The 16,187-nt window shown below is 42.7% G+C and overlaps 2 protein-coding genes across 2 annotated transcripts; both read left to right on the top strand.

Annotated features, from left to right (window-relative positions):
• Positions 1–114: 114 nt before the first annotated feature.
• On the top strand, positions 115–11,146 carry BTBD1 (BTB domain containing 1). Its single transcript, XM_063169799.1, has 8 exons — positions 115–518; positions 4,750–4,906; positions 5,149–5,254; positions 6,378–6,575; positions 6,835–7,027; positions 7,549–7,636; positions 9,141–9,287; positions 10,188–11,146. The coding sequence occupies exons 1-8, from the start codon at positions 115–117 to the stop codon at positions 10,344–10,346; spliced, it is 1,452 nt and encodes a 483-aa protein (XP_063025869.1). The 3' UTR covers positions 10,347–11,146.
• Positions 11,147–11,898: 752 nt separating this feature from the next.
• On the top strand, positions 11,899–14,686 carry C15H15orf40 (chromosome 15 C15orf40 homolog). The gene is made up of 4 exons (XM_063169798.1): positions 11,899–11,970; positions 12,055–12,181; positions 12,902–13,029; positions 13,881–14,686. The coding sequence occupies exons 1-4, from the start codon at positions 11,899–11,901 to the stop codon at positions 13,971–13,973; spliced, it is 420 nt and encodes a 139-aa protein (XP_063025868.1). The 3' UTR covers positions 13,974–14,686.
• The last annotated feature ends 1,501 nt before the right edge of the window (positions 14,687–16,187 follow it).

The raw sequence follows: 16,187 nt of genomic DNA, 5'->3' as shown, positions 1-16,187 counted from the left end.
GCGGGGCCTGCGCGGGCAGCGGCGCGTGCGCGGCGCGGCGCGGGGCGGCGCTGACGCCGGGGGGGCGCTGACGGAGCGCCCGGCGCGGCCCGGCCCGGCGCGGCCCCGAGGGCGATGGCGGCCGCGGGGGGCGGCCCGGGGGCGCCCGCGGAGACGCCGCCCGCCACCGCCGCGGGTGTCGCCGCCGCCGAAGCCGGCGCGGTGTTGCAGCGGGAGCCGCTGTACAACTGGCAGGCCACCAAGGGCTCCCTGCGGGAGCGCTTCGCCTTCCTCTTCTCCAACGAGCTCCTCAGCGACGTGCACTTCGTGGTGGGCAAGGGCAGCGCCCGCGGCGGCGGCGGCGGCGGCGGCGGGGCGGCGCCCCCCGGGCCCGGGCAGCAGCGCATCCCCGCCCACCGGTTCGTGCTGGCGGCCGGCAGCGCCGTGTTCGACGCGATGTTCAACGGCGGCATGGCCACCACCTCGGCCGAGATCGAGCTGCCCGACGTGGAGCCCGCCGCCTTCCTGGCGCTCCTCAGGTCAGCGCGGGGCGGGGGCGGCCGCGCACGGCCGGAGCTCCGCGGCCCCGCTTGGCCGCCGCTGCCCTTTCCTCGCTCCGCGGCCCCTCCCGGCTCCTGTCCCCTCAGAGCCCGGCCTGTCCCCGCTGCCCGTCCCTGCAGGGAAGGCGCGGCAGTACCTTGTGGGCTCCACGCAAGGTCACACCGCCCCTCCACCGTGTTTTAGTCCCCTCTTGCCCTTTACCCTGCACTGTTTTCCCGAGAGAAGTGCCCTAATTCCATGCCAGCTGACTGTACGTTTAGGGAAGCACTCGGTGGGTGTCTGGTTGGGTGCTTCGATTCAGTGTTTTGGTTTGTTAAAGTAAAGTGATGGGAATTAGTGGGTCCCCTTGGCGTTGCAACTATCCAGCCGTCTTCTAATAGTGACTAAGAACGGACAGAGGCTGTTGTACCGAGCTTTTCTTTTCATTTGACGCTTACCTTGAAATTTGATGCTTACTTGGAAGTCTTAGTCATCTTCCTGTTCGCTTTTCTTTGTCAGCGATGATAATAAGTTGTTACATCTTTTTGCTGTAATAACGTCCATTGTAGTCATGCTTGTGCAGAGAGGGAACGTGCAGCAGAAGGCAGTAACCAGCTGATTTTCACTGCCAGGCCATCTGAGTGTGACCCTGGGAGCGCAGTGATAGCAGAAAGGGTATAAAGTGTGCTAGTGATTTCTAATCTGGGCAGAGTAGGATCTGCTAGTTCACGTGCTCACAAAACTGATGAGTTTACCTACCATTTCTCTTTACTCACTGTAGTGACAAATAAAATTGATTGTGTTCATAGAAACAGTTGCTAATAGTTTATTTGTGCCTTGGGCTGTGGTGCGGTATAACTTTATAACCTGTATAACCCTAAGGTTTCTATCAGAGAAACCACTCTGCTCGGCAAAAAATATAAACCATAAAATATATAAAACTGTTCTCTGTAATGAACATTTGTGAAACAAGTAATACTGTTTCCTGGAAATAAATACGTAGTGTCTCAGAGTTTTTTGTAATAGGAGAAACTCCAAAGTCTTGGCTAGACTTTGTTCTTTTGCTGAGGCCTAAGAGACAGGAACAATTAGAAGAGTTGCCTGGTCCTTAGGTAATCACGGGCACAGGAGATAAAGCAAGTGATGCGCACAAAAACCCCATGAGCAGCAATCTCTTTCTGTTGCTGTTAGCAAATGAAGTGTTTTTTGTGGATTTTTTGTGCAGAGGAGCAGGAGGTAGTGGGAAGTGTCTTTCAAGCAAATTGGTTCTGAAGTTTAAAAGTAAATTACAGTGCACATGTATTCGTTTCTGTCTGTATATGTGGGAAAAACGCTGGACAGTGAAAAGTGGCTATAATAATGAAAATAGAAATGCAGGAGCAGAGATTTCTAAGAGTCCTCAGTAAAGATAAGAAGGATGGCATTTGAACACTGAGGAGTGAATGAAGAGACGTTGTTAGGAGCAGACAAAAGCACTTGTGTTGGCAGGGCTGCCAGCGCGTAATGGCCAGGGGAGCTGCGTCAGGGAGCTCTGCCTTGTCTGAGTGTCGCCACACTGCTGGAACTGCTCAGCTTTGCTGTCTGTGCCAGCTCTCCAGGACGTTCTCCCATGCTATGTGTATTTCTCTGAGCTTATATTGAAATAAACACACATTGCAGTACCTTGTTAAAAACATATCTAGGGAGAACTTCTGTGATACACGCCAGTGCTGGGCGTCTTCCATGATGGAAACAACACGGGATCTTTTCCTTGACTGAAAGAGGCAGGAATGATACCTTACACTGTTGACCTCTTCTATCTATCGTTAGTAATTCCCTCAGATAATAGTAATTACATTTCACAGACCATTTCTTTAATATTTGAAAATAGCAGTTTGAAGTATATTGGCTAGAAATTAAGTCAGGATCTTTGAATACACATAGCAAATGAACATCAAGTAAAGGAAATGCTTAAATAATGCAAAACTTTCTCGGTGTAATTTACTAATTATTTAATGTTCCTCAGCTCATTTCCATTTAATTTACTTGTGGTTTGTCAAGTCATGTCTGTAGTTTATGTGTTTCATAAGGATCTACTAGCAAATGCTACTTGTAAATTAAAGGAAAAGATTTTTTAATGAAAAAAAAAAGTAATTTGACAGATAAATCCTTAAGAGCTGAAATAATATCAAAGTCACAAAGTTTGAATATATTTCCCACTGAAACAACTTTTGTGTGTGTTTCTCACTACAAAATGAGTAGCAATGATCAAGAAAATTCAGGTTGTCTCAGTAGGTTTCTAGTTTATGGTTTCTTTTTGCTGGTTTTACTAAGATTTTTTTAAATTTTCATTCATATTTTACAATAAGCCAACTTGTCCTTTGATCACAGAATAAAGGAAAGTGATGATATGCCACATGTTAACAGTCTGCCTTCCAAAAATCTTTTCAGAGAATTTTGGCAAGCAGTAAATAAAGGGGTAATCAAGAGTAACTTAAAAAAAGGATTCCTGTATGCTTTTATAATGGTAAAAACATTTCATCTACTGAGAGGATGCTCACACAAGGGGGGAAGGAAGTGCTAACCTGAGAGTAAAGAAAAATAGCATAAAATGTATGAGAGGCTTTTATAGACTGAATGATTGACTGGTCACTTGGAAAATTTGTTCTGGTCACTAAAAATGTTCTTCCACTGTGCACATACATCCCTCAGCTTCCCATTCCCTCATCCTGGATGCCAATAAAATTAGTGATTGTCAGTGCTACTGGGTTAAGGGGAGGAGGAGCAGAGGTGTAAACAGAAAGCTGTGCTAGTTCAGGCATGCCACAGAGGGGAGAGGTAACACAGACACAGCTCCTGGCACACGGGAGCAGGGAGGACACGCCTAGGACTGCACCCTGTTCCTTTGGAAGGTACAGCAGAAAGTGAAACACAAGCCAGGTGAGCCCCTCTGGTGTGTCACTTCATTGGCTTCAGATTGGATTCACTTAAGGAATAAAACCAAAATCATGTTCCAAAACCAATATGGGATTAGGATTTTTTGTTAGGTAAAATGTATACTGTAGTTTGCATGGCAATACTGCTTTTTTACAGCCTGTTAATCAACTTTTACATGATTTGGACTCTAAGCTCCTATAAAGTCATGCAACAGAAGTTATAGTATTTTAAACTGATTATTTTAAATATTAGAACCAAAATGGAAATGCACTGTTCTTGTGCTTTAATGAAGAGCTTGTCAATTTAGTATGTAAAAGTGTACCTGTGAAATATTTGTTTCTTAGAAGTAAATTTGTCAGCAGTTGTGAGGAACAAGTGAGCCCATCATTTTCATCAGCAGGTAATAATAGTTCATAGCTTTCATAAATCAGTTCTAATTGAACTGATGAAACTTCTACTTAAAAAAAACCAAGCAGTTTTCATTGTGGAATTCTTGCATTTGCTAGTATGCCCTGGTTTATTATATTTAATTACCTATGTGTGTTGGGGAGAAATGTATTTTTGTAAATCACAGACTATTCTTGATTGTTATCTGAAAGGCTGATGAAATTTCGCTAAAATTATCCTAAATGTCACCTCTAAGAAAAGTTATTTTTAAAAAGAAAACAACTGCTCAGGAAACAGGTTTTTTCCCTGGTATTGGTGGGGGCTCCTATATTCTGGTTCACAGCTTATGCTAAAATCTCAACCAATCCTCTTGCCTCAGGCACTGAAGACAAGCCAGAGCGTGGCAGAAGGGTCAAGGTCATGTGCTAGAATGTACTCCCTTTCCTCTCTGAATACTACAGAGGGGTAACTTTGACACAAGATGTTCTCACAATCTAAGTCCTTGACACTATTCCCTCATGGAGGGGAAGCCAGTGTGCACTGTCAGTAAATGAATTTCAGGAGTACAGCCACAGAGATTTGTGCATTGATATTTTCCTGATGAACTGGGAGCGTGCATTCGTAGGTTAAGTAATTCTGAGCTCAGCTGTTGTTTATAGTTGGGGAGCTATGTATAACTAGTACAGCCAGATCAGTCCTAGGGAGTAATACATATTTAAAACAAACGTGTGCCATTAGGTTAACATAACAGTGTTTCTTGAACCTTTTAACTTAACTTCTTTATTTAGGAAGATGCTATGAGGTCAGCTGTTGCACTGTTCACAGTGCAAATCCTTGGGCTGTTTTCTAAATGCAAAGAGACTGTTGTGTTTGGCTGCCCCTCTAAAGATATGTTTTTATGATCTGTATTTGTGTATTGATTTATAGGTTTCTTTATTCAGATGAAGTTCAAATTGGTCCAGAAACAGTCATGACTACTTTATACACTGCTAAAAAGTATGCAGTCCCTGCCCTGGAAGCACATTGTGTGGATTTCCTAACAAAGCATCTCCGAGCAGATAATGCCTTTATGCTGCTTACTCAAGTAGGTAAATTTAAGCTTAGTTTTGATTTACTAGAAGAATTTCCAATTGGAGGGAAATTACTAATTCTCCTTAATTATGTACTCCTTTGAGATTTTAAGTGCTCTGTAAGGTATAAACACAAAGAGTACTTAGACAAATCAACTTTTTTCAATTTATGTCTATATTAGAGGTAAAATGCTTGCTTTTTAAGATTATCAGTTTGTCAGCTTTATGCTTAAGATGTATTTCTTTATCTTTCCAGGCTCGTTTGTTTGATGAACCTCAGCTTGCTAGTCTTTGTCTGGACACAATAGACAAAAGCACCATGGATGCCATTAGTGCAGAAGGCTTCACAGATATCGACATAGGTGAGTCACTTGTGTGTCCATGCAATGACAGTGCCCCAGGATAGTTCCTTCCCCCATCTGAGTGTGCAGAGCCCCAAGCACCTCTTCCCTTCTGGGCCATCCCCCCCTGCAGTGCTCCCCTTCAGCCTCACTCCTGAGCTGGGCTCCACTGCCCTGTGTCCCCGTTTCAGTAGTGTGGTGTCCCGGGGCTCCCACTGTGGTGACACCACACTTCATTGAAGCCAAAGCTTTCACTTGCTGAGGGTTGTGCCTCATGCCTGAGGCATCCATAGCTGCTTTTCATGTGCAACAGGAACCACACTGTTCTGTTGCCTCATGGTATTTATCTATTCAGTTGCACAGATCAGGTACAATTAATGAAATCTGCTTTAAAAAAGGAATACATGAACTGCTAGTTTCTGTTTAATCTTCTATCAAAAGCTAGCAGTTGTAAATTTACTTACTCAATTTCATTGCTACTGTATGTATCTGAGGTTTTACTCCAATTCAGCTGGATTGTGGGAAAAATCCATACTGAAGGAAGGTGTTTCACTGCATAAAGAAATTTTAAAGCCATTGTTAACTCATGTTCAGTAGGATAGCAAATATGTCAGTGCTTAAGATGACTTACATGAATCTTTAAACTGGTTTTTGTGAACCACTGCTGCTTGTGGGTATAGTTGATCCAGATGGGCAGGTGGCTGCTCAGATGAGAATATGATACTGTCATTGTGAGCAACTTGGTTTTTTAGTGTCATCATGAGTAACCTGGTTTTTTAGTAGTGTGCATTCACTATTTGGTCACTTTCAGTTTAGATCTTGCCCTAGCAATGGAAATCCTTCAGGATACTTGTTATCACTATAGAGATTAGTTACACTCTTATGAATCCAGAAGAAAGCTCATATCCTGTCTTCATAGCAGGAAAATTAACTTGTAGTTTGGCATCTATATGTCATTGAGAGATTATTTTTTATGTAAGATAAATTATGTGTAATACATATACACACATAATAATAAGACAAAGCTAATAGTCTTGTTATGAATGTTCTTAGTGTGTAATTAGTATTTTAAGCTTACATAGTGTAGCACTGTTACTGGCTTGGATGAAAACTGATCTGAAGCTGCTAACATTTTTTTCTCCAGACACATTATGTGCAGTTCTAGAGAGAGACACTCTCAGCATTCGAGAAAGTCGGCTCTTTGGAGCTGTTGTTCGCTGGGCAGAAGCAGAATGTCAGAGACAACAACTGCCTGTGACATTTGGGAACAAACAGAAAGTCCTTGGAAGAGCTCTTTCCTTAATCCGTTTTCCGCTAATGACTATTGAAGAGTTTGCAGCAGGTGAGTCCTGGAGTCCTTTGTCTTACTGTTAGACCATGTCTCAGTGCTGTTAACTGTGTTTAGATGCTTAACACTCAATTCTGTTATTAATATTGTACTAATAACAGTTGTGATGCACAAATGAAAGCAAAACCTTCTGCAGATTATGCTCTGGCCATTGGAAAATGTTATTGCTGTCTTCAGTTTGTGATATGTGTGGTTTAAATACAACAGCTGGAGTAATCCTTCAAACCATCTTACAAGTTTTATGTTTTCACAGGCCCTGCTCAGTCTGGAATCCTGTCGGATCGGGAAGTAGTAAATCTCTTTCTGCACTTTACTGTCAATCCCAAGCCTAAAGTCGATTATATTGACCGACCCAGGTGTTGCCTTAGAGGAAAAGAATGCAGCATAAACAGGTTCCAGCAGGTGGAGAGTCGCTGGGGCTACAGCGGAACCAGCGACCGCATCAGGTGGGGCTTCACAAACTCTGTGAAGGGGAGACAGAAATGGGTGGGGAGAAAGGGAACAAGTGATTCAACTCTGACTCTTTGGTATAAGAGAGTAGCAGACATGCTGGCTCTGTTGCACACATTTGATCTTTTCCATTTTTTTAGCTATTACACCCGTGAGATAAAAACAAGAATGAGATTCAGGAGGATTGGGTGCATTCTAGAATGATTGGGTGTTATCTGTATATTTCTTTTTCAAATACCAAGTCTTGATCTGTTTTCATTTTGGAGATACTGAAAAGAATCTGGTTGTGTTTTGTTTATTAATACTGAATATCTTGAGGAATTAGCAAAGCTTTAACCTATGAAGCTGGCAAAGCATTTTTCTTAGTATTGAAATCTAAACAAAAAATGCTATTTAAAAAAAATGCAATGCCATTCTCAGTTTACTTCCCTACTCTTCAGTGGGAGTCTTTTTCCTACTTGAAATAAGGTAACACACTCACCAGAGTTATTTGAATTCCTTTCTTGTGTCTTATCAGGTTCACAGTTAACAGAAGAATTTCCATAGTGGGATTTGGATTATATGGATCTATTCATGGACCCACAGACTATCAAGTTAATATACAGGTACAGTATATTATGTTTAAACAGGCTTGTACACTTGTAGGAACTTACAAAAGGAAGCTACACTTGTAGCACTTGCAGAAGCTTTGGTCTATATTTGGGAGGGAGCAATTGACAGGCCAGGAGTCTAAGCTGTGTTTTGTCACAAGTGGGCTCAAGTGGGTGATTAGGCAAAAGAACACTGTGGAACTGTGCTCCCTTTCTCCTGTATTCTCCTGTCCTTCAATCATTTTCAGTGTAGGTGTTTCTCAACATCCAGCTTTTTTCCTCTTTTCTCAAGCCTTTCCTAATAGGAAATATGTACTGATATTGCACTTGGGTATGTTATGTTCTTCAGTAGCCTGTGTGCTTCTTACAGAGATTTGATTTTCGTAATTGTTCCTTTTAGTTTCTTTTGAACAAGCCTCCTCATTTTTCTCTTTTTGAGGTTTAGCACAGCTGTGGGGGATTTGCTTTTGTTGTTCATGTGGGAGTGTTGACTCTCAGTATATTATGGACACTGTTACATAGTGTTTCCATTATGAAATTTTGAATCTGATCCTGCTCATCACTCAGTACCAAATCAAGGGTTGCGTTTCTTCCTGCTGAGCAATTGGTTAGCAGGCTCATGAAGTGGCCAGTGATAGCATCTAAAAATGTCCTCATGCTTCTTGTCCTGATGTGACCCTTGCCCTGTCCCTGCAGGCAATTGAAGACACCACTAAAATCATATTTCCTGCTCTTGTAGCCTGTTAGATCCCTCAGCCTGTTGTGGTCAGGATTGTCTTCTAGGAGTATTGATCCAGCACTATATTTTTTTTTTTCCATTTTGAGTGGAATTTCAGTCTATTTGAATTATTTTTCTTGTAGAGATTAGTTTTGTTTAGATTCTAAGCTTTTTAGCAAGATATTAGGATTCCATGACTGGCACAGTTTTACCCTGTGCTATTACTACACTGGAACTAGTGATTCTTACTCACTACTGAAATTGAAGGCAAAATAAACATTGTGTGTGAAGGCAAAATAAAAAATCTGAGTAGAATTTTTATACTGAATCAAGATTGGAAAAAAAATGTATAAAACATAACAGCACAAGTTTTTGTTTTCTTTTATGAAGGTGTCATTGACTGCCGACATTATCTGTAAGAACTTGTTTTCTAAACTAGCCACAGGCAGCAAATGAGATTCCCTCATGTGGGCTGTGAAGGTGTACAGAGATCAGCAAACCTAAGCCCAGGATTAGATGTTGTATATGCAGGTCAGGAGCTGGAGGTGTGAGAGCTGTTCTCCATCTCCCAAGCACAGACTTTCACCTGGCTGGAGCAGTGCCCAGAGCCGTCGTTCCGAGCTGCTGTGTCAGCTCCAGTCAGGAAATCACAGCTCCCTTCCAGCTGGGATTGCACTGTCCTTGCATTAGGCTGGGTGGGGTAGGCAAGTGTTTGCTTGTAACTTTCTCACGTGCATGCAGTCAGAGCCTTTCTCATGCCATAAAGCTCCATAAAGCTACAATGTTCCTGCTTTTTCCCAGATAATTGATTATGAGAAGAACCAGACGCTGGGACAGAACGACACTGGATTTAGCTGTGATGGAACAGCCAGCACCTTCAGAGTTATGTTCAAGGAGCCCATAGAGATCCTGCCCACGGTTTGCTACACAGCTTGTGCAACCTTGAAAGTAAGAATGTCTAACAGGACAGAAGAAAGTGTTACTTTGATGCAAGAGTTATTCTTTTATCAGTCTTCTGATGGGAAAATGTCTTCTAAATCTTGCATTTATTTTAACTTTAGGGCTAAAGAAGGACGCAGTTAGAACTCTGCTGTAATTTGTAAGACTGTTGCATCTCTTCTGGGCCACAGCATGGAATTCATAAGTGGATCCTTTGTGCCTTCCCACTTTTTTGCTTGATGTAGGAGTTAGAATAGTTCTAATGGAGGTCACTGGTTCTGTGTGGGAAAAAAGCACTATCTAGAAAACATAATCTGGCAGCTCTCTATCAGAATTTAAGTTTGATTTCTTTTATCAAGGATTTAAGTTTGATTTCTTTTATCAAGGATATTCTAACCACTAGCTAAATTCAAGAAAACAGCTTTTTTTATCTCTTTCTATATACTGGCGCAGAAATAATAGGCAAGAATTACTTGTTCTCAGAAAGTCTCCTCTTAGTGTTGTGGACAAATTTATTTCTCAAAAAATTTTAATGTTCTTCTAAATATGATTTCCTATACAGAAATCAGAGTTTGGTGGGTTGGAAAAATACTGCACGTAAAAAGCAGCTGAGTGAGGGAACTAAGTAAGAAGACAGGCAACCTGTGTGATAAGGAGAAATACTAGAAAGTATTCATTACTAGTTGGATAAAATCAATGGATTTAAGTCTGCTGTCAGAGAAATATATTTTTGTTATTTAGACATAGGCCCTTGCTTCTGTTGCCTGTGATTTTGTATATCATTTATATGATGTGGGTACAGAAATTTTATACTATTAAAATAGCCCAAGTCAGTTGTGCTTGACCATCAGCAATTTTTGGGTCCTGCCCACTACCATTCTGTTGCTAATCTCTTGTGATGCTTTTCAGGGTCCTGATTCCCACTATGGAACAAAAGGTTTGAAGAAAGTGATCCACGAATCTCCTACTGCTAGCAAAACATGCTTTGTCTTTTATAGTTCACCAGGTAACAACAATGGTACATCAATAGAAGATGGACAGATACCAGAAATAATATTTTATACTTAGTTTCACATGATGATCTGGAATGTGTTGGTGTCTTAGTGGACTTCAGCTCACTATTGGCAGCAGTTAAAAAAATTCTGTTAAATTACTTTAATGTGTAAAAAGAAAAACTAATTTGTTTGAGGGGTACCAGAAAAGCTATTTTTTTTCCGCATCGTTATTGGTAGATTGTAATTTAGTTTTTCCTCTAAACGAAATGTTAATAGAATAAGTACTCTGTATATTGAAAAGTTTGTTTTAAGTAGTACCTTGTGGTTAATTACTTTGTGTTTTCACCCCTTTGTTTCTCATGTAGTAAAATTAATTTTTTGAACTGGAAAATCCTTATTTGTTATGAACAACTTGTGTATGTTTTCTCCAACCTGTCCTTAAAAGACAGTAAAGCTGCTGCTGTAGTCCCATCTTGCACTTCTTTCCAAAATGACCTTGGATTGACCCTATGGACATGGATTGCTACTGTATTTTTTTGAAGTACGTCAGCAAAGCTGCATTCATATTGCCATCATCTTGACTTTTTCCAAGAGCCATGGAGAATTAATGGACTTTGCACTGCAGAGAACATCTGCAGCAGCACTGAAGAAATAAATATCAAGTCAAATTCAGCAAGAAACAGATCTTTCCCGAATCTCTCTTAATTCAGAAGGGCTGTTTTGGAATATAGAACTGGTTATGCAAATAATCACTGTATATATACATATGTGCCTAAAAAAGATGTATAATGTGAAAATGAGAATACAAGACTTGTAATGATGTTATTTTATCACTGGATAGTCTAATACTAAAAAAAATGAGTATAAACCTAAGGATTATTGGTGTGCAAGGAGTTTTACAGATTGCATACAATCATTTGATGCAAATGCTGTATGTATATAGTATTCAGTGCTTTGCAGTATGTACCATGTAGTAACAGAATGGCTTGGTGTACAAAGACCTGTACCCTCTCCCACGTCATACTAAAATTTAAGAATGCAGGAGAAAAAAATAAGAACATTTCCTTTCTTAAGGGTGAAAATGGGGAGGTCACGCAGGTTTGGGGTGTCCAAAGGCTGTGTGTAGAACAAATGTCTGTCAAACGTCCGGCTCTGTGCACATCCCGCCAGCGCTCTCCTGTCCCCGGGCAGGGCGCTGTGCCGGGACAGGGACGGGGCTCGGCCGGGCCGTACGGGAGCAGCCGCGGCGGGCACAGGGCGAGGCTGTGCCGGAGCAGCCGCTGAGGGCACAGGGCCGGCCCGGCCGGGAGCAGCCGCGGCGGGCACAGGGCGAGGCTGTGCCGGAGCAGCCGCTGAGGGCACAGGGCCGGCCCGGCCGGGAGCAGCCGCGGCGGGCACAGGGCGAGGCTGTGCCGGAGCAGCCGCTGAGGGCACAGGGCCGGCCCGGCCGGGAGCAGCCGCGGTGGGCACAGGGCGAGGCTGTGCCGGGGCAGCCGCTGTGGGCACAGGGCGAGGCTGTGCGGGGGCAGCCGCTGTGGGCACAGGGCCGGCCCGGCCGGGCCGTGCGGAACGCGCAGGCGCCTCGGGGCGGGCCCGGCGCGGTTGCCGGAAGGGCCGCCCCGGCCATGCCGAGCCTCGCTGGGTTCCTGCGGGTGCGGGCGGCGTCGGTGCGGAGCGGCGGGGCCATGCCCGGGAAGGTGCGGGCAGGGCCCGGAGAGGGAAGGGGGGCAGGGGCAGGAAGGGTGGTGCCCGCGGTGACCGCGCCTGTTCCTCTGTTTCAGGGAAAAGCAGCCGCCAAGGGCCCCGCGGAGTCGGGCGCCGCCGCGGGACCGGTGGCGGCGGCGGGCGGCGGCTCCGTGAGGGTGGCGGTGCGCGCCAAGCCCGGTGCCCGCTGCAGCGCCGTCACAGGTGGGTCTGCGGGCCGGGGCACCGGGCCCTGCATCGCTGCACCCTGAGGAACAGGGGCGGAGGGAGGGAAAGCGCAAAATCCCCCCCGGAGACTGAAGCGAGGAGTTCGGCTCTCCCCTGTGTACAGCGCTGGGTGGCGGTGAGCACGGGGTAAATCCTGGTCCTAAATCCTTCCGTTTGGCATCTGTTTCGTGCAGGCCCTTTGTGTCTCAAGGGTCTGTGCGGTCTTATTAGAGCCATAAAAGTTGGGTCTAATAAAACGTGTTGTCCCTCTAAAGCCTTGCTCCTGCATTGGGACTGCTTTGACATCCCCCGTGTGTGCAGCACCCACGGGCTGTGGCAGCGTCCAGGCCCCTTGGGAATTTACTGGGAATTTACTGACAGCCTGACTCTCTGAGCAGACTGACTCAACAAGCGGCTTTTGGGGCTGGGGCAGGGGTAACCTGATTTGAGTCGTGTTACATGGGGCCAGGCAGGACTGGCACCATGTAACAGGACTGGCCATAATCACTGCTTGTATTGTCAGGAGTTTATATTTGATTGTACTGGCCGACAATCAAGGGAGTTCATTAAATGTGAAAATGCCATCACCTGCTAATCTGTGCATTTACTCCGTTTTAAATCAAAATACTTTTGAAAGCATAAACATTCATTTTTAAGAAACTATGACGTGATGTTTTGAATATTTTGAGCATAAAATCCTCCAACTATTTGCTGTAGATGTGACGGCTGAGGCAGTAGGTGTAGCTATTGCTGCACCTCCGTCGGAAGGGGAGGCAAATGCAGAGCTGTGTCGCTACCTCGCTAAGGTGCTTGAAGTGAAGAAGAGTGATGTTGTTTTAGAGAAGGTACTTCCTTTTTTTCCTTTCAGCTTTGCCATACTGCATTTGAAATTCAAGATTTTGAAACTTACACTTTGAATACAGGAAGCTGTTCCAAGTTCAGTTTGAAAGACACATTAAAAAGTTCAGTTGAGTTAATGGAATGATTCATTGAGAACAAACTTAGTGTAGGAAGAACTATGGCTGATCTTGACATCTTTTAACCAGAGAGGTTATCATGATAATGTTTTGCAAATCTCTGTAGTTCATGTTTTCTGTCAAATGAGTTTCATGTCAAATGAGTTCACAGAATTTGTGTTCTGCAGAGAACGTGCATTTTATTAATAACTTTTCGTTTTTTAAAAATAACTTCTTATGTATTTGAATCAAAAGATTCTGACATTTAACTGTCACACATAAGCAAGAGCATATGTAAGCACTTGGGTTGTAGCTAGGCCTCAAGAGTTTCTCTGTATTAGAATTTACATGTCTTGACTGGTGAGCAGAAACTCTTTGTTTTATTCATTTCACTGAATAAATAATTTGTTTTATTAATTCATTGTACTTGAAGTCAGTGTTTCCAGCCATTTTCATTTATAGTTTATAAGCACAAGAGCACAATGAAAAATGGTGCTTTTTATTTTTATCTGTTGGTTTAATGGAGTAGTTATAGAAGTCTTTTAAGACTAATAGTAAAGGATAAGATGACCAAGGAAATGTTATGAGAAGGTAGAGAAAAAAAGATGTGAGTCTTGTTTTTCCTGAATCATGGGCAAACTGCTTCATTTGTTTATCAGCATTTTATGAATTGCACTGTTTTCTTACCCTAAAGGGTGATTCTCTGAAAGATGAGTTTTTTCTGTGTTTGTCTAAACCAGGGGGGTAAATCACGGGACAAAGTGCTGAAGATTTCGGTATCAGCAACACCAGATGAGATTTTAGAAAAACTGAAAAAAGAAGCTTCCAGCTGACCTAAAACAAGAGCAGGAAATAGGAAAAAGCATCCTGGTACATGGACTGATATTCTTTCTTACTTGATGCAGTGCTGTTGAGAGTGTGGGTAATGACTACAGGAAGATACTTCTTTCCCCTCCCCTTGTTAATGTGGGTGCTGTACAGTTGAAGTTTTTCTGTAGGTTTGGTTAGAAAACTGAGACTGTATCTGCTTCTGTCACTACAGACTTCTGCTCTGGTTGGTTTCCTATGGGTAAGATTTGTCCCCTTTTCTGGTCCCTAAACAAATGGCTTAGGAAATTTTTTTAGTGGAGCAAATGTTGGTTAACACAGCGAGGGGCTTGGAGTGACAGCTTTCCATGTGGGAAGTGGTACAAAAGGACAAACCTGGATGGCAGAGACATAAAAGAGACTCTTCTGTCTGATATCTCACAGCAGGTGCAGCTTTTCACTGTGGGCACTTACAGATACCTAAAATAAATATCTTTTGAAGCCAGTGTGTTGTTGTTGATCACACAGACAAACTGAAAGTAGAATCTCCTGAGCAGCTGAAAGAAAACCAAAAGATTTCAGTGTGAAAAACCAGCACAGTACTCGGTCATTGCACACATGGGGTCACTTTGTAATAATCTGTAAATAGTTTCCTTAAAAGTAGAGATTTGGTCATATGTATCTTTGCCAATTGTATGTCACCTGGAATGACTGTTTTTAATAAAAGGGGCAAAAAGTATTATCAAGCTTTGGTTTGTGTTTATATTTTTAACAAAGAAAAGAGTTGTTTCCTAGAAACGTCTTCATAGAATGCTACTTTGAAACTGCCTTTTTTTATAATCTTTCCTTGGTCTAAAAATGAGTAGTAGTGCAACCCCTAGAGAACAGAGCTGAGTCATGTGTAGAACACAACAAAACAAGAAGTCTGAAGCAAAATGGGCAGCTACACTCCAGTTTCAGTGCTGATGAGAAAAAGGCTGAACTTCTTTATTTATCATGCTTCAGAGGTCAGAGGAAGATTTACCTGACATTTCCCAAAAATGTGTGTGATACCACACATGGTTCTGGTAGGTCTTTTTTTTTCCTCTGCATCACTGCTGACGTCTGAAATTGTCCTGTATTTGGCCTGTGGTTGTCATGTTAAAAAGAAAGTAATGGCTAAAGGAAAAAAGATGAACTATTCTGAAGGATTGCTTAAGGTTTATCATACATTCTCCTGGAAAACAATGTTATGAATGCATAAGTATTCATGCTGATGCATTGCCAGATTGATGCAGTAAGGCTTCATGGCTTATAATTCAGCTTTTTCTTGGGCAAAAGTCTTTCACTTTAGGGAACTCTTTCAATGTCCTGTTATTGTAAATATTGCAGTTGCTTTTGGAGTTAGAGAACTGGTGTTTTTCAGGATGGCAGTTCCTTCAAGGTGACTAATTTTAAAGATACTATGAAAAATGTTACTTTCTGGAGAAATAAGTAAATTCTGAATTATTTGTTTAATGGTTCACACCTGAGTCCCTTATTTTCTCAGGCATTTGGGCAGCCATACATTGCCTCAGTCCTCTTTCCTTACCTATATTTTCAGTCTGTACAGGCTGATTTTATTTTCCTGTTCCATCAGTTTTGTTCACCCCTCCCTGCTGCTAGATCTGCTCTTGCCCAGCAGAGGGGTGCCGTGTCTTGCAGAAAAATTAAGGCTGAGCAAACCAAGATGAAGTGTTAGTGGTTTGTTGGTGGGGGTTTTTCCTTTTATTTCCTGAACTTTTCTACTTATGATATGTAGAAAATGGCAATAAAAAGACTGAGGAATTCTGTATTTATAAATTACATTTGGAATTGGCTGCTGCAACAGCCATTGTAAAATTTTTTTTAAAAATAATGTATTTCATTACACTTCCCTGTAACTTCAGACACAGACTGAGGCAGGAGCTGTGTGGACAGATACAGTCTGAAGTACATTGATCTTCAGTGATGATTACCTGAAATAGCCAATTTAGTGTTTCAATGCCCTCTCTGTCTTGTCAGCATGATCTGCCTGGGTTTTTGCTGGATTCTACTTGGCTTTTTCACCTTTCCTAAACACCTTCAGCTGCCATTCAGCATCTGTTCTTCCTGATCAATGAAAGTAACTTGAATTCCTGACAATGTGGCAAATAAAGCCTTTACATGCTGGGAATGTGCAATTTATGTAACATGAGTAACCAAAATTATTTTGGCATGGTTGTATAAGTAACACTGGGGTG

The sequence above is a fragment of the Melospiza melodia genome, chromosome 15 (genome assembly GCF_035770615.1).
Source record: "Melospiza melodia melodia isolate bMelMel2 chromosome 15, bMelMel2.pri, whole genome shotgun sequence".
Taxonomy (NCBI): Eukaryota; Metazoa; Chordata; class Aves; order Passeriformes; family Passerellidae; genus Melospiza; species Melospiza melodia.
Note: the sequence above shows the minus strand (reverse complement) of the source record. Positions and strands in the feature narration are given on the sequence as shown.

Bases quoted from the DNA above. Each gene is read 5' to 3' on its own strand.
- BTBD1 (XM_063169799.1), top strand. From the start codon at position 115: ATGGCGGCCGCGGGGGGCGGCCCGGGGGCGCCCGCGGAGACGCCGCCC. The intron at 4,907-5,148 runs GTAGGTAAATTT...TTATCTTTCCAG, and splicing joins CCTTTATGCTGCTTACTCAA to GCTCGTTTGTTTGATGAACC. The intron at 5,255-6,377 runs GTGAGTCACTTG...TTTTTTCTCCAG, and splicing joins CTTCACAGATATCGACATAG to ACACATTATGTGCAGTTCTA.
- C15H15orf40 (XM_063169798.1), top strand. From the start codon at position 11,899: ATGCCGAGCCTCGCTGGGTTCCTGCGGGTGCGGGCGGCGTCGGTGCGG. The intron at 11,971-12,054 runs GTGCGGGCAGGG...CCTCTGTTTCAG, and splicing joins GCGGGGCCATGCCCGGGAAG to GGAAAAGCAGCCGCCAAGGG. The intron at 12,182-12,901 runs GTGGGTCTGCGG...TATTTGCTGTAG, and splicing joins CCGCTGCAGCGCCGTCACAG to ATGTGACGGCTGAGGCAGTA.